Source organism: Mesitornis unicolor, unplaced genomic scaffold (assembly GCF_000695765.1).
Source record: "Mesitornis unicolor isolate BGI_N332 unplaced genomic scaffold, ASM69576v1 scaffold149, whole genome shotgun sequence".
NCBI classification, from domain to species: Eukaryota; Metazoa; Chordata; class Aves; order Mesitornithiformes; family Mesitornithidae; genus Mesitornis; species Mesitornis unicolor.
The window spans coordinates 74699-102522 of record NW_010206372.1 but is presented as its reverse complement, the minus strand read 5'-3'; the positions used below and the strand labels follow the sequence as shown (position 1 = coordinate 102522).

Genomic DNA, 27824 nt, shown 5'->3' with positions numbered 1-27824 from the left:
CCTCTTGCTTCTAGCAGTATAGATGGACCCCATGACTTCTATAAGAACGAGGTCAACCTCTCACACGCACATAAACGCACGCACACATAAATACACTCACACATACACTACCTGATATAGGCTTCAGTGCTGCTTGGACCTGTGAGCTGGTCTTCCATCAGATAGGTGTTGTGTGAGGATGACACCAAGTAGTGACTGAGAGGCTGAGTCATGTCCTGGTAAACTTTACGGTGGGAGGAGTTGAATATATTCCCATCATCGGACAGGAGGTACATCAGGAAACCATCTTTAGTCATGGCATTACCCCTCTTGGCTGCCAGATAAATAGACAGAAGTACCATACTTAAAATCTGACACCACCAGGTTGTGCCATCATCTTCACCATGATGCCTGCTGCTCTTCAGAGGGTTTCAAAGTTAAAACGTGCTCCCTAGGCTTTCAGCCAGTAGTAAAGATATTGATGCTGTTCAGATGAAGATGACAGTTCCATCTGCCTGAAAATGCTTTTAAAACCACTTCACAAGCATGACTTTTTATGACAATTATTGTCCTTGATAACACCTTAAAAGTGTCAAAGACAGCACCTACCTCACCTGTCTCTAGGGATCTATAGTATAAAAATCTCAATTTGAGCACTTCAAGCTTCCTTCATGCCAACACAGAGAAACTGTAAGATGTCTAAACATAGCCAGATAAATCTTGTCTACACTATCCAAAGAATACACAATTTACAAACAGTAAATGCAAAATAATACATCTCTGGGGAGAAATTGGGGTCTCCCCATCTGAGGGACTGAGCTCCAGTCTAATCTCCAAGTGTGACATCTGCAAAGCATTGTCCCTCTCCTGAACATATACCAGGATAGTGTAAAAACAGCCTGTGATCTTGAGTTCATTTCTTGAACATGTCCTCCAGAGTGCTCCAGATCAGTGACTCACTTAATTTCTGAGCAGAAAGACAGTTGTGCAATTGCTTTGCTAAACAGCTGCCACCTTCTTGGCCCACTGCTCAGAAATCTCATCATTCGATGGGTTTTTAGCTGCCTACATTCAAAAACATTTGCCTCCATTCCTGGTCTGGAGAACAGAAATATTGCTCCGTTCTAATGTGCAATGCCATGTGAGGTCTTGATATCTGAATAAGCCACCAGAGCCTTTCCCTCAGGAATTTCACTACCCTCTAGCCAACTCTGTATCAATCCCTCTCCAGCTGTTTGGGGTACCCAGACCAAAATTGAAGAGAAATATTTCCCAGGCTCTCCTGTGCCCTCCTCTCCTAGAGCCACTAATGTTTCCCTAGAACAGTGGTGTTTTAGAAGCAGCTGCAAGGAGAAAATTACACATGTGGCTGCAGAAGAAAGCAACAGCAAAGCAATTCATAATCCATCAAGAAAACAAGATTTTGAACCAAACCAGCCAGGGTTTCCAACCTACCTCTTTCATTGGGCTCATATCTCTGAATTAAGGCAGGGGCAGCGACAACAGCATCTTCTTCTTGCTGTATCTCATAGAGGAACCTCACCAGGTTCTGGCAAGACATGAACCCTTCTGCATCTGAGTACTTTTGGAAGATCTTGTCTATTTCTGTCCTCTCTGTGAGTATCTTGTAAAATTCCTCTATCTCATCATCCTCCAGAGCCTCTGTTTTGGACTTGTCACAGTGCTGTAAACGTAGAGGGGAGAAGGAGTGAAAACCTTCTTTCCTTCTGGCATATGCCAGCCGTAATCTGCACCAGGGCTACACAACGCAGAACACAAAATAATTGGAAACAGTTACTGGCCAACGAATGAGAAGCACTTGGTCAACGACAACGGTTCTCATTGACAAGGCCAAGCAGTCATATCACAGTTACAGTTATTATTATTATTTACTCATCAATGTGCTGAAAAGCAGCAGTTGTGCCCTTGAGCTCCATTGTAGTGCGTACTGTGCAAAACATAAGTCAAAAGAACAACAAAAGCAGCAGTTGTGCCCTTGAGCTCCATTGCAGTGCGTACTGTGCAAACCATAAGTCAAAAGAACAGATCCTGAAAATCTAAGTACAAATCAAGGCTCAAGAGAAATGTACCTCTTTATTTCAGGAAGTTGGAAACAATTAACTCAAAGCATCTTAAACTACTGATAGAGACCACGGCCTAAAATCCAGTAAGTGAAAAGGGCCTTCCCCTTGACCTTAGTGGGTTTGAGCTCAGGCCTCAAGAGACTGTCAAGGCTTGCAGTAGAGCTGGTTGCAAAAATGGCATCAAAACTGAATTTAAAAAAAAAAATCCTGCTCAAAATTGTGCATGTTTAAGTAGGAAAAAATCCCTCTTTCCATGGTACTTTTCCATTCTCATTTAAAAAAACAGCAAGTAACAAAACCTCCACAAAATTTCAAATCAGGTAACAGCTTCTCAAGGAGCTGTAATTCAAATTCTTCATACCCCCATGTTGGTCTGTGCTTTGAACTTCTCCACTAGATAACAGCTCTGACAGAGCACCACAGTCAAGGATTTGACCGACCAAGAAAGACTAGGAATTCGAGATACAAAAGTTAGTGTCTCCATGAGGGACAACAGCTTTTCCAACAGGAATTATTTCCAGTTTATTTAAAATATTCCCAGCTTCAATTTGTCATCAGAAATTACAGGTTTTTTCTGTGGCAAATCCTGATATGAATTTTGCTGTTTTTCCCAGCAGAATTCTTCATGGAGAGGTGAACGACTATTTTTCAGTCATCTCCAGGATGCAAACCTTTGCATTTAATGGGGGCTGTGCAAAACAAGCTGCAATGGAAATCAAGAGCCTATCTCAGAGGAATAATTTATGACAGGGAGAATTATACTGCTTGTAAGCGCCTCTCCTTGCAAATTTCAGCAATCAACCCACTTCTAGTTAATGTTATTGTGATGATTCCCTCTCTCTCAGTATCTAAAGTCAGCAAAGAGACCATTAACAGCAGTGTCCTTATAAAGCCCACTCACATCTTATATTTCAGGTAAGTCTGAAATATCTCCTCTTTGGCATGGACGCCAAAACCCCTGCAGGACACAGCTTGCCTTACTTAATCTTTGACCTAAAAACTTCTCTTCTTCAGGCCTGAACTTGAATTGGAAAGTGTGCTCCAGGTCACTCAGAGGAGGTTGTGGTGCATTTCATTTCACCCTTGCTATGGACAAGTTGCTATCAGTTACTAGGACTTAGACAGCAGATGGTAACTTGTCAAACCAGAGGAATTTAATTGCTTTCCATCTTCAATCTCTTAAGACAGATAGAGCTACTGTCCTGGGTTTTACGACCAAAATGCATGTCTCAGTTTGACCAGTCACCATACTAATGTCAACCTAAATCCGCTAATGACCTCAGTGATGGCCATGGTGGCTTTGGCAGTGCTCCACGCAAGATGATAATGAGGGACTTTCTTCCCCTGCAAATCTTCCACTGGAGCCCTTCAGTAGCAGTTTATGGTGCTCATATAAACCCAAATAAAACGATCATGATGCACAGCAAACATGTTCACAAACTGAATTGAACCGATAGCAAAAAGTTCAAATACTGTGTTCTGCCTCACTTGTATGGATCACGAGCCATGAGTCCTGAATGAACCTTGGCCTGACAGAAAAAGTCAGAACTTTTCCGATGCACCAGAATGAATATTCAGGTTGAAATGAAGTGAGCAACTAAAGGAGCTTTGCACAGTTTCTGGTTGCATTGCTTATGTCTTACTCAGGTGTGTTTAAAACCTAGATGTGGGCACAGAGTTATGTGATGAAAAGCAAGAATAATGTGAGAACATGCCCTGTAGCCCCCTCTTAAATCCTTGATCGCCCTTCCTTCCTGTGACTAAATGCAGAAAATACTCACTAAGACAGAAGAGATTACCCTTTTAATGCACTGTAAAGCCTCTCAGTTCATCTAAGTTTAGGTCATACAAACCAAAAATGTAATTGCTTTAGGAGCAAGACAGACTCTTCCTAGAGGCAATTCAGCCCACAAGAAATCTGAATTAACCTCTGAAGAACCTCTCTTTCCAGTGGCTATACAGGAAACTCATAACAATTACATGCCTAATGAGGGTACTTCAACTAGCTGCCTGCATTTAGATGGGATGAATCGGGGCTTAGTAATTACTTGGAGTCCTTAAGCAAAAAAGAGATTGAAGTCCAAGTTTCCATTCCTAGAGCTCCCTTGTAACTATTGCAAGAGCAAAAGAGGTTCATTGAATGAAGAGGAGATTGCATCTCTTAAAAAATAAAAAGATGTCTTTTCAGATGTTTGATGTTTGAAGATGTAGTGAGTGATTAATCTGATGTGTGAGATGTATCCTTTGGGTTGAGATAAATTGCACCCTGGTCTCCATTACTGGCTTGACCTACACTGGCTGCAAAGGAAATGAAGTGTTGGTGACTACTTCCAATGCAGATATCTGCACTGGAGACTTCTACAGCAATCAGAGGAACCCCAGCCTTATTGCTATTCTTCTAGGGTCTTCCTGAGCTGGGAATAAAGCATGGGATATGCCAGTCAGAGCAGGCAGGACATCTGGAAGATTTTGCAGGCTGAAATTCTCTGAGATCTATTGATGACTTTCCCCCAATTCTTGCAGTTACCAGAGAGAGAGAAAAACCTTCACAAAGCAAGGGTTAGGAAATTTGTTCCTACTCTGAGGGAAGGTCCCAGTGAGATCTTGCCAACCTTCCCTGCTATCTGCTTACAGGAAGGAGCAGAACTACTGCCCAGTGCCCAAAAGCACCCACACGTTTACAGCTGATCAGAAAAAGCATTTCTGAAACTGCCCACCCATTAATTCAAATCCTGCTTCAGACAGGAATGGAACTTTGGAAATTATCCAGATGTTTTATCTCACCTCAGCAGGAAGGCTTGGTTAGAGAGAAACCAACAGCTTAACAGCAGAGATTTTTTCAACCCTTTCTAATCTTCCAGTAGGCTCAGCCAGAAAGCTGAATCTTGAGAATGTATAAGTGTATGTCCCTGACCAGATTAAATACCGCTTGGGCTATTAAATCAACCAGACTGGTCCAGGTTTGGTTGCAGTGTTACGTATCTATCATGAATCTAGAAGGGGTTTTTTCCTCATTTGTTCCTTTTTTTACACCTGTCACTTGCCACCCTCCTCCTCTGAGAAGGTGAGGATATGGGATCATAACTGTAACCAAACCAATTTCACCAGATTTAAGGCATTCACATGTGGTTGTGGCACACAGAACTTCTGAAACCCCTGGGAGTCAAAGTGCACTTGAGCTTTGTTTATCCCTTTTTCTCGCAATACCCATGTTTGTATCTCATCTTCTCTGAATGGCAAAAACTGGGCATCACTGCTAAAGAAGGACCTTGACACACCTCCACCAAAAGCATTGGGCTGGCCTAACTTGGTTGTTAGTAGGAATCTTCTGAGCACCAAAACCCAAGAGTCCTTCCTTGGTAATGAGAAAAGATGCCAAGAGTTCACTTTAGCTTACATTTCCAACTAAAACTGAAAGCTATTGGACACCTTAGCCTAAGTCAACAGAAAATACTTTATCTGCTTGCTCTCATTACCTCAAAAATCTTCCTGGCGTGGTAGTCATCGACTTCAATGTTCACTTCTTTCAGGAAGTTCTTGAGCTCTTTCAAGCTCATTTTGTTGTCTTTGTTTTTATCAGCTTTCCGCAGGCAGGTATGAATCCAGCTGCAGGATGATGTAAAGGAAATCTTTCCAGGTCAGTGCCTAGCCCAAATATCACCCTTCTGCTGCCCATGGTGGGGGGGAAATCTGCTCTAAAGACTCTGAACCACCTCTCCAGCTGCTGTAAATCAGCGTGTTACCCCTGAACAGCTCACATCACCTCACCTCCTGTTCTGAAAGAGAAAAATGGTGCTTTGGCAGAGGCAAAATGCACTGTAACACAAGTGATCATGACCCGGGAGAAGCATTTCACCATCTGGCCAAGGCTGGATCAGCTCTCTTTACCCTGTAGGAGTTTCTGGGCACTGCCAGTAACAGTCTGATTTCTCTTTTATGACAGAAAGTGTATTCTGCTCCAGACTGAGAAAAGAGGATAGAGAATCTGGAGTAATTAGTATAAAAATAAGCTTTTGAATGTAACGTCAGTTAATTTGGACTTGGTCTCCCATGTTCTTTCAGTTTCTTGGGAAAATGAGGTTAGACAGTTGAGATACCTTGCAGTTTTAAACAACAAAAAACGCATGCTTTTTGCATCATGGAACTGACTCTCTAATTTGCTTTACTGTCAAATAAGAAAGGTCATCCAGAAAAAATCTCCTATTTTTCAACAGAAAAATTACAGAAGTAACAATTTCATCTCCGTGAATGTAACCTTCCATGCCTTGCATAGGAAGCACTGCGTGTTCTAAAACAACCTTTTGAAAATGCCCAACCTGGATGTTTAGCAGAGTAAGCCGCAGTATTAGCAGATATCAGCTGAGGCACACAGTACCACAACATTTTAACTGGGTTTTTCAAACTAACCCCCAAAAGGGCACTAACTGACCACTTTAGGGGCTGTAGACATAGCCCTGAACCAGAGCATTCACCACAGCTACCAACACATTCAAATATTTCCAAGCTATGGAGATATGTGTAAACTGTTTGTAAGAAGTGTTTGTCTCATGGAAAGTCGAAGTTTCTGTCTCCAACAATCTTGGCAGGTGCTAAGCAATGACCTCACACCACATCCGTCTCAGCCTGGTAATATTAATATTCCCCTTCTTTAGACACGGAAACCAAAATAAAGAGAGGATGCTTTCCTTTTATATCCCTTCCAGGCAGGCTGAGCAATGAAGGAGGGAAATTAGGGAGCCCACAAAGAGCATAGGCGCACAGTGGACCCTCTCACTACAAGGGCAAGCAGCAAAGAGGAAAAAAGGACACCACAGACAACTGGGACCTCAGCCTGTTGCTTCAGCAAACAGCAGTGTTCAGTCCCTAAAACACCCAAAATCCGCCCTTTCACTTTACACACCTATTTGGGCCTGGGTGGACTAGGGAAAAGCTGTTCCCATTTGCGTATGCATCCGGAGAGAGCCTGTTTTCTTCTTTTTAAAGGATCTGGCAGCTCCAGGGCTACCAACTTTCTATTAGAAACCAAAGAGGGATGACTGAAACCATCTGGCAGAGATCCCATGCTGGGAACAGAAATGCTGCAAAACTTCTGGTAAGTGCTTTGCAACCAGAAGGAAAGCTCATACATAAATCCCAGAATCGAAGCAAACAGTGCCACGCTACTCAAATGGAAAGCCGCCTGTATTTTCTGGTCTAAAGTCTTCCCTGCACGCACACCTGCAATATTTGATAAATAACCTATGTCAGCTTGTTGCAGGGTTGAATCTATGGCTTAATAAAACAGTACCGTATCTATAAAATATCACAAGTACTTATGTGGAGGTTTTATCTTTGTAGGAATATAGGACTGGAAAGGACACAAAAGACACCAAATTGAGTCCCTTGCTACTGCAGGCAACTCCATCCTCTCATACACTGAGCAAACTCCATCTGAAAGCAGCAAGGATTCTTTCAAAACTTGTTTTCAAAATCTTTCTCCTTCCTTATTTGCTTTGCAAGGTTTTGGAGGTTGGGAAACATGCACTGAAAGGCAATTCCCCAGTCATGGGGGACAGGCAGGGGACCCCACGCTTCTCCTCGACTACCGACCCTTCCCCTCCTGTGCTCACAGATGCAGAGAACACTTCTGAGGTTTAAGGAAGATCTGAGCAAGCCCACGCTGCCAAGCAAACCCAGTGAAGATGGACTAAATTTAAAATCCCGGTCTTTAATTAAACATCACCAAATTTCAAATGAGAAATCATGCTGTTCTGTAATTCCGGGTTAGGTTAAACGGCCTGAGACAATCCCAGATTGGAAGCCAGCACCGCACAGTAATTACTCTTCCAGAAATATGGCTTGCCTGCCCACCCTATTTAGCTTCAATTCTGCCTTCCAAAGACAGAGAGGTACTTTTCCACGCTGGAAATTTACAGTCTTCTTCCCTTGCAAATGTCATTGTTATTTTTCCCCCCTCAGCAATCCCGTTGCTTCTTAGTTTTTCAGCAATAAGGTCAATACAACATGCCCCAGGGACAACTTTCTGCAGCCCAGATTTTCCCCACGCACTGTGGGGTAGGGGAAGCCTTCACATTTAAAAGGAAAACAGCCAGGGTGCACCATTTCCAACAGCACCAAAGTGTCAGGATTTCAATTTGTTTAGCGACTGCTCCCTACCACCACAGACACACAACTGATAGCGCTGCTGAGGAATGACCTTACAGCCCAGAGCTTGAAAAAACATCCAAAAAGACGCTTATAGCACAGGAGATAAGCACAGCACCCCATGTGTATCAGAACAAATGGAGTCTGATTCCTTTAAATGAATAGCACTATTGGCTTATTTAACTTCAGAGAATCCACAGAAGAGAAAAACCTGATGAAAGCTCAGCGTTTATGTGCCATCTCCTCCATCCTCAGCGCGTTATTACCCAGCAGAGAACCCACATAGAGAGAAGCCTTGACTGAGGGCAAAGCTCCCCTGCTCAGGCTCAGCCTCCAGCTTTGCGATTCCCCCAGCTGAGATTTCGCATTTCCCCTCCTCTCCACAGGCGCTTTGATGCTGGATAAGGCACGAAGCACACACAGCCTTCTCTCACTGAGCGCACTATCTGGTTTCCTCTCTGATAGCTGGATGCCTATCTTTGCGAGGCTTAAAGGAACTTAGTATTTTATGACTGCTGCCGCTTTGCCAAATCAGGGTGAAATCAGCCCAACAGGTTCACATGTCACGGTCAGGGCCTCAGATGCAGAAGAACTGCAGAAAATCCATCAAAAACTACATGCAGATATTCTCTGTTTTTATACAAATGTGTGACCTGCGGTCTCAAAGCAACTTTTTCAGTGAAATGCAGCAGCGGGGAAAATTTCTTGTAAATTCAGCAGAGCCAGGATTTCACCCAATAACTTAACCCGCTCTTCATTTCACAACCAGTTCGCTCTCTCTTCCTCTACTTTTTCCTTTTTTTTTTTTTTGCTCTGTTACTTTTCCTTTCCGATATCTGCATTGTCACTAGAGAAAATCCAAATTCTTTCAGGGCAAAACCTCCTCCCATGCTGAGGCAAACAAGGAGTCATTTCGCTGATGTCAGTGGAGTTACCCCAGAGTAAATTTGGCAGTCAGAAAGGGAGAATCAGTTCCCTCGCCTTGTATTACTGAGAAACATGATAAACAGTGCCGGCTTTTCATGCCTTGCCAAGAAGTGCCTGTCCTGCAGTTTACTGCAGTGCAAGTGAAACAGACCCCTGAAGAATACAAAAAATAATGATTGTTTTAGCTGGAGCTCCCTGAAAGAGGCAATTCTTCGCTTAAGGAGCTCTGTGAAGCCTGAATCCACTCTTGCTTGCATCACTGTAAAACAAGGGGAAAAACACTGGAAACCAGGGAGTTTGCTTGGGTGCAAAATCAGTGTGAGGGAAAACTCAGTGCCCAATAGGAAAAAAAGGGAGTTAATCTGCTATCCCCACCCACAGAGAGAGACAAGTGCATCTTTGTGTGCACTTATAAGGCAAAGGATACTGCTGGAGTTTCTGTTTCTGGTTCATGGAGTTGCTGTGGGCTATGATTTTCGCAAGGCCGGAGATCCAGTGGTTGGCATCATCCTCTGAACTCGCAATGAGGTCCAGGGTTTTCCGCTGGTCTTTGAAAATGATGGAAAAGCAGCGATACTCTGGGACATCCTTGGCGTATTTTTCCATACCTTCTGTTTTATGGCCTGACCTCACATCCCGAATATCTTCAATGGAGACTGTGGAAAGAAAGCAGAGCCTGCTGTCAGCAGGGGTTCAGCCAGCCTTATCTCTGCTTGAAATGTGGGATATTAAGAATTACTCTTTCTCCTTTTCCTGCAATCTCTGGAGGATTCCCTTCCATTGGCCCCCCTCCCAAACTCTGGTACAAAAGAAAGTTTAAATCAAAAGGAGCAGAAAGAGCAAGATTTCTTTTTTAAATATCTTTCCCCATGTTCTGTATTTAACAAAAAAGCAGAATATGCACTTGATGCCATACTGTGATATCATGTTTATGAGACACAAATCATTGACAAGAGCTTGGTTCCAGTCTTTGGAGCAGCCCTGCTTTGACCTCTGCCCCTGTCTGAGAGTGGGGACAGAGGAGCTGTGTCTCCCTGTGAACATCCCCTCACAGGAAAATGAGAGATGACTTCAGTAAGGGGAGGGCAGGGACCAAAATCACCATTTTTAGCTTGCAAAAAAAAAAAAAAGATAAAATTTAAAATCCTGTATTTTCTCAGCCACACTAATGCAAATCAGGGAGGCAAAGACCAAAGCTTCAGAGCAGTTTGGAGTCACCCATACTTCATCCTCACCCCTCTCAAGGGTAGACTTGATCCTGTTCGCTTTAAGAAAACAAAACGCTGCTTTCAAGTCCATCCTTCCCTATTTCCCTCTTTGCCTCTTAGCCGGTGGAAATGAGCCCTGAAGTCACACCAAGTTTGCAAAATGTGATCGAGAAAGCGTGGTGCATACAATAAAATGCATTATTAAACAAATGTAAGTAACTGAGACCCCCTACATTGCCCCTGAGAGCGTGGAGGTGCCCTCAAACTGCGCTGAAATCAGGCGAGCACTCAGCAGCACCCACAGCCTCTTCTTGTCTTTGATGGGCCACTTAATGCACCCACAAAGGACTACGGGAAAGGGCAGAAACTGCTTAATCACAGTTGATGGCTGCTACTTAGCACCAAAGCACGCCAAGAAATAGATATAATCACAAGAATTTTTTAAAAAATGGCTTAACTCCTTGACTCAAATTGTAAATTACAGGTAAAAAATATTTCCTGTGTTACTGATGTGTGAAATCGATTTTACTTGTGTTCATCTTGAAGGAGTTTTGTTAAAAAGCGGTACATGAGTGAAAAATATCCCCACGGTTTAGCTGAATAGGAGAAACTTGCTTTTAAATATCCATTTTATCCACTCCTTCATTTAAATTGGTGCAATTTCACCACTCAAGTGTCCAGTTCATTCAAAGTCAGCACTGCAGAAAAACACAACTCAGCACCCACCCTGCACGTTTTTAGCATGACTGCCCTGGGATCATGCAAAATTCATCAGATGCTCGTTAGGGTTTGAAAATGCTCCTTTTTTTCCAGGGCAGCCACGATGATGCTCAGCAGCTGAGAAAGAAAGAAAAAGAAAACCACAAACCCACCAAAAAAACCCACCTAAAACTTAATTCTTCAAAAATCAGTGCCTTTCCAAAACCAGCACTTGCCATTTGCTTTAGATTCCCACCACATGTTAGGGTGGTCAAACATCTTCCCCAGCACTTTGCTGGTTTGGTTGCTATACAAGAACATACCGAGAGGGCCTTCCTGGAGCTGGCAAAGCTCCTCCCTGACAATTACAAGCAATTATCTTTGTGTGGTCTTTTATTATCGCTTCATAAAGGCCAAGAGTCGATCAGTCAGAGGGGAGGGGAGGAAAGGGTTGCGTTGGGATGGGCTGCTGTGGAATTACATTATGTGGCCAATTCACCATAGAGTGAAAGTTTATGGTTTTGAGTACTAAAACCAACCCTGAAAGAAAAGGGCTGCAATTCCCTTGCAGTTGGGCTGCTAATGGGGAGCCCTGCTGGTGATTTTGCCCATTAATTAGGACATTGGGCATGACAGTGATTGTGCCTTAGGTAGAACTACATCCTTAATGTAAAGGATGCTATCATGTTTGGATGGACTCAGTTCAGTTAAAAAATCTGAAGTTTAGACTTTTTATAGTCAGAAAAGCTTCTGGAACACAAATGTTCCATCCTATTTAGACAAAACCATTAGGGTAGGATAAATCATACACTTAATTCATGGCTACAGTGAACCATTGACCAGAAAGGGAGCCCAGGCTGAGCATCTCGGACTCAGACGTGTCCCACACAGATGGTCCATAAGCAGGTGGATTCCCTCCCACTCCCGGTCTCTTCTGGTGATGGCAGAGCAAGTGGAAGGATCCTCCTGTTGTTCCTCATCACCTGCCAACAGCTCACCACTGCTTGGCTCAGAAGAGTTATTGTCCCTTCAGAACGACTCGCTGGTCTGCTTGTGCAATCAACCCCGAAACTTTGGGTTGGCAAGGGCCTTGTGTTTCCAGGACTAGAAAATCTGATGTTAAATATTGGAAATTTAGAACGGATTCTTTGGAAACCGTAATCTGGCAAAGTGAAGCCACTGGAAAAGAGAGCTGTGTGGGAGGAAAAGACATTGAAAACCTGTGTGTGGAAGGGTTGCCTTGATCTCTCTGAGGATGATAGAGGGCACAGAGCTCCTCCATGCAGAAAAGGTACAAGGAAGGGTGAAGAACAGGATCAGTGTCACTGTAGTCACACAAGAGGCAAGGAGAGAAACTATCAATGCGGGAACTGTTTAAAAAACAGGGTAAGGGAGAACACTTTTTAAAGCTTTCCATAGCTTGGTTGTGTGCACTGCTTTCATCTATCAGTAAAAGAGCTTAAACCAAAGGAGTCAGCCCAAGCCATCTGCAAATGTTATCTGTTTTCTGGAAAATCTTAGCCCAGCATGAGTACATTATCAGCTGCTACTGGACACTGAGCGTACTGTATTAGCAGAACCAAATTAACTATGTGCTCAGCTGAGCTATCTGCAAGGAGAAATCAGAAATAACCGAGGAACAGAGGTGTTTCAGAGCAGACGAACACTTAGACAAACACCCATCCATCATGTTCCCCTGCAGCCTCCCTGTTCCTTCCCCATCACACCACAGCAGGCAGGTAACCACGAGCAGAAGGGAACCTGGAAAGTTTGCATCGACTTCTCCCGAGTGTTTACGTCTGTGGAAGAGATGGTTTGTGCAAAGCCCAAAACATGAAGCACAACAGAAAGAAGCTTGTGTCCCTCCTGGCCTCCAGACGTCCAGTCAAACAGGTCACAGCCCAGTCAGCCTTTCTGGCTGCTGCAGATGCCGCTCGGACAGGGCCAGAGCCAATGGCTCCCCACTCACATGGACACACAGCAGCATTCCTCAGAATCAGTGAAATGACTCTGAACTAGCCTCATGGAGATGCGAGGACTTTCTTTTTTCTTTCAATTTTTATCACTGGATACTGCCCTTGTGCTTCTCCCTTGCTAATTCTCAGCCCAATGCCCTTCTCCTGCCCTGTACCCACGGCATTAGCAGGCAGGTATGAGTCAAGCCTGCAGGAGGCCAGTTTGGACAGCCAAGATGTTTTCAAGCAACAGGCATGTATCTTTTGGGTGTATCTTTCAATCTGGATTTCTTTGTGGCTTCCAAGAAGCTTGCTGTTAGGACGAGTAAGAGCTCCCAAAGGGAAATGAAAGCTGTGATTCACACTGACATGCCATGTAACTGGACTTAGAGAGTCTGCAAGTACCCGAGTCCAACAGTAACCCACAAAACCTTGATAAGGGGGTGCAGAGCCTCACCTATGCCTCTGCCTGAACCACAAGCTCCTCCATGCCCCAGAAGTTGGATTCTCCCTTCATCTCCCTCCAGCAGGATCTAGGTTGGCCTGGCCATGCTCCATAGAGTGTCCTCAAACACACTCCAGTGCAGGGATTTCAGCTCAACAAACATGTGGAGAGGGGATGGACATTTGCGTGAGGACCATTCCTGCAGGAAGCAATAGGGAGAGGGACACAAATTCAATCTCACCACCACCCTACAAGCTGTAACCCCAGAGCTTTTAGGCTTCAGGAGTGCATCCTAGTCACAAGTATGCACCCTGAGTCATCAGGCAGCCAAAAATACAAGTGCTGAAGAGCCAGAAGGACAAGCCTGACAAGGTGCCTCATGATTAGAGCACTTGTCTGAGATGAGCCCTGGCCATTAGCCTCTCCATCTCTTCTCCCATCACTGCTCCTCAGAGGAAATGTCCAGACGGTACAGGAAGCATGGACAGTAAAACACTTTGGTAACCCTAAAGCATATAAGGAAAGGAGGAATGGGAGCAGAGAGAAGTCACTCTTTGCCTTTCTCCTGTTTGGCAGACAGCCCTTTGAGAGGTGATATTTTGTCTTACAGAAAACAGAGAGAACAAGAAACTGAGCCCACATCTCCTGAAAACCACTGAGCATGTGAAGGACAAGGACTAAAAGCTGCTTCTCCTTCCTTCTGCCTTTGCTGATAAAGAGGGAGAGGAACGTCAGTGTATAGGCACTTGGAGGCACTTCCAAAACAGCAGGCCTTGAGTTACTCATGAGGGGAGGGGGCAGTTTTTTCACTCTGGCGGAAATGCTCCTCAGACCCTTCCCTTTCCTCATCCTACCTTCCCGTCATTAACAAGTGATCTTTGCAACGTGGCATTCGGTCACGCTGGATTACTCCATCCCGCTCGAATTGTCTCAGTAAGTCACTTCTGTTTACTGTCAGGAAATGCAGATGAGAAATGCACCCAGCCGTTAATAGCTCGCACCATATTTGCCCAAAATACTGCACGTCTCAGAGAGCTCAGACCTTCCCCAGCTGCTCCCTGACCCCAACAGCCAGGGCGGCTGCAGCTAGACTACGTGAATTTCACAACACCCAGAGCACAGGGGTCAAACTTGGCACCGTGTGCTGCTTCCCTCTTTGGTTTCACCCCAGAAAAAGCAATTTGGTTGATTTCGGTTTCGCTGCACGTGGCCGATGCTAATGGCCAAACACAGTTTGGATCAGGACCTTTATAATCAGCAAGAGCTGGAGCAACGTCAGCTCCCTGGACCAGGATCACTGAAGGTTATCCATCACCCTCATCGCTGAGGGATGCTTTAACATCATCATAAAGTAAATCATGGAATGGTTTGGGTTGGAAGGGACCTTAAAGGTCATCCAGTCCAACTCCCTTGCCATGGGCAAGGACACCTCCCACCAGCCCAGGCTGCTCAAAGCCCCATCTTTATATCTACTGCCTATTACAGAGTTCTCTGGGAAGTGGTTTACAGTGAATAATTATGGCAACAGACATGAAGCTATCTTAGTGCCATTTGGAGGACAAACTTGTTTATGAACTATGGTGCATTCACATGAATGTCTAAAGAAAAATCTCATTAATATTTCAGATTGATTTCAGTATGGATAGACAGCAAAACTATAGCTTGCTTATGCAGGAGAAGCAAACTATAGTTTTGTTGTCTGATAAGACAATATATTATAAATTATTATAGATACTATCACTATATTATATATATTGTCTATGACTATGGTTATAATGATTCAAGGGTGGGTTTAGCATGAGCCTCACTGTGCTGTGCCTTCTTAGCCCTGAACGCATTTCCCTCTCGTGTCCTGGTGTGTGAATTACTGCAGGTCCCAGCTGCTGATTCCTCATCCGTTCTCTTCTCCTCTGCCCTCCACTGATGTGCTCAGCAGTTGTTTTAACTTGAGATCTGCCTGCCCTCATTGCTGGAGCGTGTCACCAGCTGACAGCCACCGATATAATGTAAATTTACAGGTTGTTTGGAAATATCTTTTAAGGTAAGATCTTTACCCAACCTTTCTGTCTACCCATCACAGCTTGGGGCGTTGATGTAAATAGAGTGATCACCATTTACATTCCTTCCACACATCACAATCAGGGCCCTGCAAACTATTTCTGCAACCAGAAAATCCTCCTGCCGCTACAGTGCCGCTAAATTTGGATCTAAGGCTCTCAACACTTCTGTCTTTGCATTGAACATATGCTATGGAGAATAAGGTCAATATTTGTCAGCACGTTGCTGGTGATGAAAACTGTCCCAGCAACGCGTGCGGTGGCCTGATTCACAATTAAATCGAAAAAACCGGGCAGCTCCGCATTTGAAATGACTTGGTTTATGGGCTGAGTGGTTTTGATAAAAACTAATGAGACCCACAGACGGTTTTGTTTTCACAGCTGACGGCCGCCTTGCATAACACACTCACATCAGCAAATATTTTTTCCAGGAATAAATACACGTCTGACTGTGAGGCAATGATTCCTAAAGAAACTGCCTAACCAGCTCCAGAAGGAAGGTGTCGGTGCAGTCAGCTGCCTGCTGTGTGTGTGCAGCATGCCAAGAGTTTCTGTTGACTTTAAGCACTTATCAGGTACAATTAGACGTTTTCACTTCTTGAAAGCAAGCACAGAGCAATATCACGGCCCTTCTGTTCTGCAAGCAAGTTGAGGGCATTAATTCAATGGAGACTTTCATTCATTCTTCCACAAAAATGGTATGGATTGTTCATCGCGTGGCATTTTAAGGGCATTCCTACTCAAAAAATGAAGGAAAACATTTTCTGCTGAAGACTGGTAGTAGGCTATAAACATAAAGCTCTTGTACTATGTTTAAACCATGCAAAAATATCCTATAAAGAAAGTCTGTGCCTTTTTAATAGAGAGTATAATTAATCATTAGATCAAAATATCAATTTCATTACCTTAAATAATAATACAACCATCACTTGCAACACTCAGTTGTGCAACTGAATTTAGCTCACCTCTGTAAATCGCTCCCAAAATTGCTTCTTTTAACCAAAATACAGAAAAAACCCTAACAATACTCATTTTTAAGCAAACCTTTTGGCCAGAAATATAAATCCTTCAGCCAAAACTCCTAGTCTTCCTTCTTGATGACACAGTTCATGACTCAGTGACGCACCCCCAGTGAGTCACCCCTGGTGCAGTGTGCGAAGCTCCCTCATGGCTGCCATGGGAAACGTCATCTCCCTGAGCCTCCAACAGAGAAAGGTCCAGGGCTCACCTGCAGCACCCCTAAATCTACACCTAAATGACTTCTGGCTTCGAATACTCTGTGTCTCCACTAAACGCTCAAAAGGATGTTTCTCTGGAAAGTTTTCAACCATCCCTGCAAATCCCCACATTCACAGAGTTTTTAAAGGGATTGAGTCTGGCTTAAGTGAGCTCACGATAGGGATTTCAGCTGCTTTAAGGAAAGACTTTCAAAAGTCGATTCACTGAAGGCAGCACATGCCTTTTTGCTCTTTTTTTCACGTAGATGAGACCTGATATTTGACCGCAGCTAAACAAGACAGTGCTACAGACAGGCTGCTGCTCTTTGAACACAAACCTCTCAATGGGGTTTTTCTGCCTGGCCCCATGGAGAAAGCTGTCCCATGTGTAAAAGCCTCACAGACCGAAGAAGCATCCTCCCTGACCATGGCTCTACACAACATTTAAGGTACCAGAGAGCAGTAGTGTGTCTATGGGGCCAGCGTGCAGCTCAGACACAGGATATAGCAGGCTATGGTGAAAAATGGATTTTTAAAGGTGTTTTTGGGCAGCGTTTTGTGCCCAGCACTCCTGTGTTTCTGCAGGAGCCGACCAGAGAGTTAGCACAGGGCATGACATCTTTGTTGAAAAACTGACCACTTAAGATGCTTCAAGGGCTTTTGGGAAAAAAAACCCTGTTCCCATGAACCTAAATGGAACTGACTGAAAAGTTATGGATTATGGATAATGATGAAAAGATGGATTATGTTCTACCTGTGTAGAAACCGTATTTGAATAGCAGCCCATTCCCCAAAAAGCCCTGTGGGTAATACAGCTATCAAGACAGCATACCATCAAAATTTCCAGTTGTTTAAAATAAAGACAACAGCAGAAAGTACTGATTGTACCCCACGTATCCGATCCAGGCAGCATCTGTGCCTGTGACAGCCCTGATATGCCAGGATTTTTAACTTCAAGCATCTGAGATTCTTCTGTCTAACCTTAGCAGTCTCCAGTTTTATCTCCTAGACACCACCACACAATGGTTTACAAATAGCTTTTGTGCTTGATTATAAGATCGGTAACAGAAATAACAGGAAACTGTCCAAACAGAAACATAACCCTTACCCTACCCAGACTTTGCTCCTCTGAGGTGCCTCCATCTGGATGCTTTCAGCAATGCTGCAGATAAGATTAGACTTGCTGCTAAAACCTCCCAGTTTCCATTCTGCTCATTCTTCTTCCTTCCTAAAAAAGGCAGCTTATCGGCAGTTTTAGGAAGGCTTTGTACTGGACAGCAAAGTTACTGTCTGCTAACAAGGAAGGGTGGCCCTCTGGAGAGACTCACCTTGAAGTCCCTGATTTTGATTATCAAACCTTGACCCTGCACTCTTCTCCTGATTTTGACCACCTACACACACGAGATCAAAAGAGAAAGCAGCCATAGTGATAGATAGAGCCCGCCAGAGAAAACAACACTAACCAGGGATAATCCTTTCTATACCTGAACCCAAAGCAGCCTTGTGAAGTTAAAAACTCAAGAAAGAAACTCAGAACCAGCAATCACTCTGAAAACTTGGGGATGGAAGGTATCAAAGGACCAACAGAGGAGAAAGGCATGGGAAAACAGATGTCCTTGGAGCTATGGTTTGGGACTGAGGTGTCAGTCCAGTACTCATCTCTCTTGTTGACTTCCAGATTCAGGTGCATAGAATCACAGCATGGTTTGGGTTGGAAGGGACCTTACAGCTCCCCCAGTGCAACCCCTGCCATGGGCAGGGACACCTCCACCAGCCCAGGCTGCTCCAAGCCCCATCCAACCAGGCCTTGAGCACTGCCAGGGAGGGGGCATCCACAGCTTCCCTGGGCAACCTGGCCCAGTGTCTCACCACCCTCACAGTCAAGAATTTCCTCCTAATACCTAATCTAAATCTCTCCTCTTCCAGTTTAAAACCATTCCCCCTCGTTCTATCGCACCCACAGCACCTGTTGAAAGCAGCCCTCAGGTAGCTCTCCAAAAAGCTTTTGCCACAGCTGCTGGCACAGCTTCACACCCTCCCAGGACCGTGTGGGACACAGCCTGCTATGGCACTCTTGGTAGGTCAACTTGGCACCAAGCATGCCAGGCGTCCAGGTGCAAATCAGCCCAGTTGAAGCCCTGCCAGAGCTTGCTTTTTCAGAGAAGCAAGAACAAGCTGTTTCCACTGCCTTTCCTCCCTTCCGGCTATCCCAACAACCAAAAGTGTCTTTTTCTGGGGAAAGTCGTGCATGGATTGAGGTGTTATGGACCACACGTGTGGGTGTGAGTCAGCAGGCAATACTACTCCATCTTCACGTTGCACTGAGAGCACTCCCAGGACACAGCAAGTTCCCCTTCCTGCACTGGCACTGCCTCTGTCCTCAGCAGTGAGGCAACATTTGGTTGTGCCCAGTTTGCAAAATGTATTTCAAGTGCTGTAAATCCACACCCACACAGACACACTCCCAACTGCACCCAACACCCACCTCAAGGGATCTGATCCCACTGCAGGGCTCTTACTGCAGTACATAAGAAAGTTACAGCTGTGCCAGGTCTCCATGCTCCTGCCTCAGTGATGGAGGCAATGGGTTCAACCAGTGCTTCTCCAAGCAGATCTCAAGATCCCTGGAGCCACAGCACAAGGACCCCCCCTCCCATTTACTTCAGAGGTCCACGTGGAGTCAGGACTGTTACTGGAGTTGCTCTCAGCCCCCATAATTTGGAAACTGCTGGCACAGAGAACAGGAAAGCAAGCTCTAAAAGTCAATCTTCTCAACTCACGCCCTTGTTTGTTTTATAACAAGACATTATCTGGGACTTGGCTTTCATATGGGACAGAGCTCAACTGAGCAGGCATTCCTACGGAGCAAACATTTAGGAAGGCCTCTACATTTGTTGTTGTTATCATGGTACCTGTACCTATACCTACACCATGTTGTGATTGCACTGGTACCTAAACAGTCCAGCTGAGCTCAGGACCCTGCCATGCAAGCACACAGTAAGGGGCAGCCTTTAATCCAAAGCCTTTTATAGCTAAATAGAAGAGGAGAAAGGAAATGTGTGGGGAAGAATGCACAGAGGTTAAATGAGCTGTCCAAGATCACCTGTGGCCATCAGGGTTATAAACCAAACATATTTTGCCCTGCTACTTTATTCCTCCTACTGAAAACCTTATCACTGCTTGTGGGAGTTGGGGGGTAATTTAGAAGAACCACCCTTCATTTAGTTAATTGTGACTGCTACCAAAAAAATTGTCTAATAACACAGGCAGTGTGTCCTACATTTGAACGTGCCATAAAATATATTACACATTATTCATTTACTTCCTGGCTTTAAAAGACTGTGATGATTAGTGACAGAGAAATATGTCAGAAAAATACCAAATGAGAATTATAAAAACAGATATAAACAGATATAAACAGGTACACACTCTGCTTGATCCCATTTTGACTGCACGATTGGGCTTCTGTTCCCAATGAGGGCCCCAAGCTGGGCGATGCTGGCACAGAATGGTATTCCCTGAGCCCACACAATGGTCAATGCCACATCTGGACTTTTTACAATGAGCAGATTATGAGTTTCCCAGGATGGGAACAGACTTTCTCACTCAGAGAGGTCTCCTGCCAGCCTTTGGACCTCCAAATCTCTGTGGTTCCTTTGTGAAGAGCTGGAGGCAGAAAAGAGGTGTCCTGGCAGAGCTCGGACCAACAGCCCAAGCCACTATCCCACACCATGGATGCTCAGGCCATGTCTCACACCGAGCATTAGGGCTCGGGCACCTGAGTAACCTGAACTCTTGCTTTGGAGAGCAAACAAGCCAGACAGGGCTGCTGAGCCCAGCACAGCCCACCCCACAGCAATTTTAAGCAGTAGCTCATGAGCCTGGGAAATGTGGCTACTCCTGACACGGCAGATTCCTCCCAGTTGTCTCCAGAGCTGACCACATCCCTCAGTTTGTGTGTTACAGGTGGTCTGAAGGATTTGGGCTCATTGCCCTAAGCCCCACCTCCACACCGCAAGCACGACAGTACCAGTTCACTCCAAGCACCTCTGCCCACAGCATCCCATGCCTGTGATGAAGCAAACTTTACTTACAGATCTGTGACTCTGCAGACCTCAGCATCTTCTTCGATTCCTGCCATATGGTTTTGCAGTCCTCTTGGAGCTTATAAAACCGCTCCTTTCTCCAAGAGCCTGACTTCACTTTGAGCAGCTGGCTGCCCTTCAGGAGGAACTTCAGATCCTTGTCATCTTTCAGGCCTGCAGAGAAACAGTAATGTTGTAAGAGTCAACTCAAGAAATGATGCTCATAGAGTCTAATGACCAACACAGGCAGATCACTGCAGTGCAGACAGATCTGGGGAGGACTGCAGAGCAGAGACACTGAAATGTGTCCATCCATGTCCCTGCTCACTGCAGGAGTTGGACTGGATGACCTTTAAATGTCCTTTCCAACCCAATATATTCTGTGATTCTGTGATTCTATGACTCTATGAAATCTCAATTTATGCTTACAAAAGAGACTAGAGCCTTGTAGATTTCTTAGATTGACTTCAAAGACTTTTGTACTACAATTCTCAGGTGGTTTACAAACATAAACTATCTTCTTCCCAGCAATGGCTAATGTTAGGATGCAAAACCAACAGCAAAACCAACAACACAGCAGTAAAAGCAGAGGAAAGAAAGTTGTGTAAGTTGTAATTGGAGTACTGTCAGGAACTTAGAAGAGATTTCAAATCTATTCTGCGAAAAATTTCCTTTGTGGAAACAGGAATACACAAAGATATCGCTCTTCCTTCCTGGAAGGCAGTGCCCTCCTATTCCCATGGGAATTTTGAAGATCAGTGTCATGAAGCTTAGGACATAGACAGATAAGTTCGGCGACAGGCAGCATCACATCAATAAGGTAGCAGTAAGGTAGCAACCTTGCTTTCCTCATTGCCCAGCTCGTATCTGAGACGACCTTTATCTCTCACCCTACTAGGCCACCACAATGCCAAGTAGTAATAACTAGACCTTCTGGTTCCACAGACTTCTCATTTCACATCTTAAGCTAAATTCAGGAAGGCACTTAGACATCTAGAGAGGCAACAGGCATCTACTGAGTCTTTGAAAACACAGATTTGGCACTCTACGTGGTTTCGAATGTCTCAGCAGTATGCGACTTCCCCATACCTAAACACCTTGGAGAATCTGTCCCTCAAACCAAGCATTAATTACAGATCTGAAGTGTGTGGGCTGGGGAGGATGAGAGCATGAAACATGAGAAACATCTTGGGCTTTCTGTAATAGGCACCTTGCATCTCTCTGACACTGCATGAAAGGCTGGTTCAAAACTGGTGAAACAGCATTTAACTCTGTGGTACTGACCAAGCACATCCCAACTCGATGGGATTTTTTGCTAACCTTGTCTTGACGATGCAGATAACCACCGGGCCACTCGCAGCCACCTGACACTCACATCACGGGAACTTTCCTGGTGCTACATAGGCATAACATGGGGTGTCACAAAGCAGAAACCCAAGTTAATTGATTTATGCAATAACATTTCTATTGCAGTGTGGAATTCCCCTGTGACATTGAGTTTGTTCCTCACTGGAAGACACAGCTGCCTTGAACTGTTGTTTTTCAAACAGGGCAAGGCAATAAACTACCAAGCATCACTTCAGGACTGCTTGAAAACCAAAACTCAGAGTGAGATTCAAGCAGCCAAAATCTCAGACTCCTGACAATTCCTACAGGAAACTGAAGTGCCAGGTGCTGCAGGCCACCAAGGCGGGCCATGGTGGCAGCACCAAAAAGCTGCACTACATCTTTATAGTTAGGAGAGAGCATTTTAGGTTGCCAAAAAAAGCCTCAGATCACTGTCAGAGACAAATATTAGGGGTGTCCAGTGTCCCCTCAGTGAGCCATTCACACCACTTCACTGGTTTTGCAGATGCCAAGGATCATGCCTGGAGCTGAGCCTGACTGAGGCAATCAGAGCTGAAAGCAGCCCAGTGGGAGCTGGAGATGCCGAAAAAGTGGCCATGGTCTCTCTTTTTCCTCTACATTCAATCAGTTATCTCATTCATTAAGTGTCTTCCCATGCTACAGCATCCCCTGGGCCTCTCAGCTCATGTCTGGTCCAGAGGTTCCCGAGAGGAGAATTTGAATGTTTCCTCCTCTGGAAACCTCAGAAAGAAACTCATGGAGATAAGAAAGAAATCCATCTCCTACAAAGGACGAAAGGGTGAGGGATTGACCCCAGGTATGGGATCTGAGAGACCCGCATGGGTTTTCTGAGGTTGAAGCATACAGACCATCTAGAGGGAGAACTGACACCACAGCAGCTTCACAGGTCCTTGGTCTCCTGAGTGAGGCATCATTATGGGCCTAGGAGGGGGACACACCATCCTCGGGTGACATGAGGAGGAAAGCAGGAAAATCATCATTTCGTTTGGGTGCCTATGTGCATAAGCGTGTAATGAGAAATGCCCATTAACACATTAGTGTCACGCTACCTCGACAAAGAGCTGCACCAGTGTAATACAGGAAAATCTGGATGGGCACAGGCGGTGGTCAAAGGCAGATTCCTCTCCTCCAGCCTTGATCCACACGTCAGACACAAGCTGGAGCTCAGAACCCTTCATCCTGCTCACCAGCACAGCTAGTGTGGGTCAAAACTCCCCTTTCTCTCCAGAGGATCCAACTATGGGTTGGAAGGAGGCCTCCTGCTCATCCTGGGCCACTGCACCTGAGGAGCAGGCCCAGTTAAACAACTCAGCATAGGAGGCCACTGCACATTGCAAGAGCAGGAGGGAAAGATTAAGAGGGATGGTGCATGGTGACAGCATGGCAAAGATCAAGGATGGCAAGAGAGTGAGACGGGGGGCAGCGAAAGGAGCCAGGGAGGGGATGGGGACAAGCTTGCCTTTGGAAGACAGCAGATATGGCCAGGAAAGGGTGAGAGGGCTCATCATGGGTATCTAACTGCTCTGCCATTCCTTTCATGCGTGAGGCCTTTCAGACAGAGAACAGCCACCCAGAGCTGAAATTGGGTAGTGACCCCAGGTACTGATTGAACCACCAAAGTTGGGCCTGGAGGAAGGAGGGGCATCCCTTGAGCAGGGAGGCACAGCCTGTTTCAGGCCTAGCTCTGTGTCTGTTCAATCTCAGCTAAACTGGCCAAGAAGGAGGGCCAGCGTTTTGTGCTCTGCCTCCTATGACCAGTCCAAGCACTGCCACAGAATCTTTAGATGGCCTTGGGTGAGTCACTTAGCATCTCTATTGCCATCTATATGCTATCTACCAGCATTTTATTAGGCCAGAGATGGAGCAGAAGACGCTCTGATTTGCTGATACAGGAACCATGGACATAACCCTGATATGCCAGTGGGACATTACTCTCAGTTAGTCATTTGAACTGCTTTCCAGAAATAAAAACACCTTTCCCCAGCAGAAATCTCACTTTAGGTTTTATGCCTGAGCCAGCTCCTGAGGATTTCTGCCTAACAATCCTGTGGAGCTGAGGAGGTTTGTGGTCCAGAGCTCCATCTGACAGCAATGGAAACCTGTGTGGAAGAAACCAGAGTCGTCATACACAGACGTCATTTAAAAACTAAAAAACACTGTGCAGCAGGACAAGGATATTGGTTTCCAACTACACAACAACACTGGGCATGAGAAGCACAACCACCACACCGAAATAGATGGACAGATCCTGCCTGAAACATGTGGCAGGGCTGTGTCTGGCTTCGCATCCTCTGTGAAATACCAAGTACATCCTCGTCATGCAAAATTGCAGAGTGAATTTGAAGGGTCAGGCTCCCCCTCCTTCCTATCAATCACACACTTTCTAAACAGAATGTATTTAGTGTGCAGCAGGGTTCAGAGTGAAAATCATGTTTGGCAAGGGTAGGAGCGCCTCAAGCACACACAGCACTGCAATAACCACCAAGTTAATATACTGCACTGTAAAGCTTTAGAAACTAAGACATCAAAAATGTTAACCTTTGTATTATCCATCTCAGGTTTACAGCAAGTAGAAAACAATAAAACAATAGCTGCCACGGTAGAAGCCAGGTTTTGAGATCAGTAAGGTGATAGTTAGGATGATATCTACAGAAGGCAGTGATAATCCATATTTCTGCACTGCTCACTCGCAAATCTGCTGATCTGATATAACGACGTTAATTACAGCTGCTATAAAACAAGCCTCCTCCTGCCTGCTCTCCCTCTCCCACCTGGTTTAAGATCAGACATAGCTCAGGGTTGCCGGTTTAAAAGGGCAGAAAGCCTTTCTGATAAAATCCAAAGGACTCGGGTGAGTAAATAGTGATTTTCCATTTCCACCTGCCCTCTGCAGCCATGGAAATCAAGGGACTCGCATCCACTTGGGCTGGCTCTCCTGAAAGCAGGAACCAGCAATGTGTTCATAGCCACACACCAAAGTTACGAAACTCCCTGGGTTTCCTGTTTCTTTTCATCTGGTGAATGTAGACCTCCGAGTGGTTCCTCGGGCTCTTATAGCAGCTGGCAACACAGCACTGAGAAGTCCTAAAACCAGGCAGTAAAAGGGCACTGCCTTCCCCAACACCCTCCACCAGCCGCAGTTCAGAAAGCCCAGCGAGAGATTTGGAAACCACCCCTTTGCCAAAGAGGTCCTGCTTTCTTTGATGCCTCAAACGAAGCAGTTTACACATCTGGCGGGCAGTTACAGGCAAAAGAAAGGAAAAGAAACCTTGGGAGTTTAAAAATAACCTTGGAGTTGCCTTTAGGGTGGAGCCCTGCCTCTGCGCAGGGAAAGGAGGCAGAAACGAAGCAGCTGCCAGCCTGTGGAAGTGTCGAGGGTCTGGCCAACTCGTCCCTTACCCAGCCTGATGCCATTCAACGCGGCCACTCGACGGCTCTGCTCCAGGAGGATGTTTTCCTCGGACACGGTGCGCTTGGGCCGCCTTGGGATGCAGTGCATGATCCAACGCGGGGTTCGGGAAGAGGCGTCGGGAAGGACGGGGGGCCACGCCACCCCTGAGGGGGTCCCAGCTCATCCAGGAGCCGCCGGCGTCCGCGGTGCCCAACGGGGCTCCAAGGAGGGAGCGCAGGCTGCGGGAGAGCGCAGGCAGAGGAAGGCAGGGGAGGGCAGAGTCCAGCTGGGGGTGGGACCGTGGGAAGTCTCTCCTCCCGCTTTGCTCACCAGCTTCACACACGCTGGATGCGAAATTACACCGAGGAGTTTATCCGGCAGCTGCCCAGGTAGAAGGAACAAGTTTTCCTACGGTCAGATGCCAGTGGGTTTTTTAATGCATCATTTCCAGGGCCTGGAGGAGTCCCAGATGTTGTCTGTGGCTCCTAATCAGTGCCTAGGGCTTGTCAGCTCTGCCTGCCCGCAAACGCCTGGATCAGGCACAGCTTGGCTCCACCCTTTCTCCTCTGTGCAGGGCTGCTCCGTGCTCTTCCCGCTGACACGCACTGAAGAGGAAGCTGAAAACACCTTTTAGCCAGGGCAGACGTAGCCCAAAAAGCTGCCCGGAAACTGTGTTTTAATGCTCTTCTTTTTCCACCTAGAGAAGAGCATTTTCCTAAGACTCCGGAGAGCGTCTTCTCTGCCACTGATTTCCTGTATGACTTGGGTGAGTCACTTACCCTGCATTTCTGCATAGCTCTGGGTTGATTCTTGTAATACAAATTTATCCTGCAACCTGGTACAGAAATAAGCCCCCGTCACTGTTTTAACGAGTCACTGATTACACAGAATTGGAGAATAATTGAGGTTGGAATGGACTTCTGGAGATCTCCAGTTCAACCACCCCACTCAGAGCAGGGTCGCCTTCAAAGGTAAATCATGTTGCTCACAGCCTTGTGCAGGTGAATTTTATGTATCTCCAAGGATGGAGAGTCCACAACCAATCTAGATCCCTATTCAAGACTTCAGATGTTCTTAGTGAATAATTTGTTTATGACCAGTATAAATTTCCTTTGCTGAAACTCATGACCATTGCCTCTTGTCCTGGCAATGGCTGGGACTAAAATCCATCTCTTCCCTAGCCATGACCCCTTCTGCAGTGAAATACAGCAGCTATACTTATAAGCTCCATCGTTATTATTATCACCATCCTAGGTAAGCTCACAGACCTTGTTATGAACTAGATTTGTTTGTCATTGCCTTTGCTAGCTGTTGCCTGCCAGACAAGCCAAGGACGAAGATACTGGAGGGAGATGGAGTCAAGTCGGGGTGAATGTCCCTTACTGCAGAACCAGCATATGCCCAAAAAACCTGACAGCGAACCACACATCACCATTTCTGCTGGAGACCTAATCAAAGGCTTTCCATCACCAGCCCCTCATCATATTCAACACAGGTTTTAGAAACATATCCTCTATTTCTGGTGTCTGGCGACCCAGCCATCTTCCCCTTCATCCTCTGCATTTTGAAGGAAGCCCTACCAACATTCACGGATGAGCACAGAGGACTGGGTTATTTGACCAGCACAAGGAGAGGATCGGAGTCATTAATCACTGCCGTATGCCGCATGTAAGAAACTCTCTGGGGACAAGGCAAAGCCATTGCATGGTGTTGAACAGCAGTACAACCAATAACGCCTTATTTACACAGAGCAAGTACAAATCACAGCCAGTGAAGGAGAATAAAGGCATTTTCTGGATGGGACATCGCTGAACATTAAACCAGGCAGTCAGACGGTGTTTGATGAAACACCCCCAGACTTTTCTGAGCCCCCTGCACATACAGGGTCTGGATGTCGGAGCTGTAATCTCTGTAGTGCTCCCCTGGGAGCTGGGAGCTTTGCTTTTGCCCTGTCTAGATGGGCACCATGATGTAATGATTATTTATTAGCTGGCAGTCTCTGAGCACTTCCCGTATTTCACGTTGTACAGGAAAGTATTGATCTAATTAAAGGAATGGGGAAGAGAGAGGTCTCCTGTACTTGTCTTAGCAAAACCATTTGCTTCTCTGCACCAGCTCTCCTGTCCAGCAGCAGGCAGAGTCCCATAGGGATCGATTTGAGAGCACATAGAGCCCCTCTGCTTCATTTTTCTCATTAATTCCTAATGAGCAGTACCAGTAACAGCACTGCTCAGCGCTTTCCAGGTCCTCAGAGAGCATTTTACT

The 27824-nt window shown here is 45.6% G+C and overlaps 1 protein-coding gene across 1 annotated transcript in view; it reads right to left on the bottom strand.

Moving 5' to 3' along the window:
* Positions 1-25667, bottom strand: part of PLCD1 (phospholipase C, delta 1) — a 44407-nt gene extending 18740 nt beyond the window's left edge. Inside the window, exons 1-6 of the mRNA XM_010191708.1 lie at positions 25568-25667; positions 20810-20974; positions 9562-9790; positions 5540-5669; positions 1435-1663; positions 112-313 (exon numbers count right to left, since the gene is read on the bottom strand). Coding sequence (XP_010190010.1) covers positions 112-313; positions 1435-1663; positions 5540-5669; positions 9562-9790; positions 20810-20974; positions 25568-25667 — 1055 coding nt within the window. The remainder of the gene's footprint in view (positions 1-111; positions 314-1434; positions 1664-5539; positions 5670-9561; positions 9791-20809; positions 20975-25567) is intronic.
* Positions 25668-27824: the final 2157 nt, after the last annotated feature.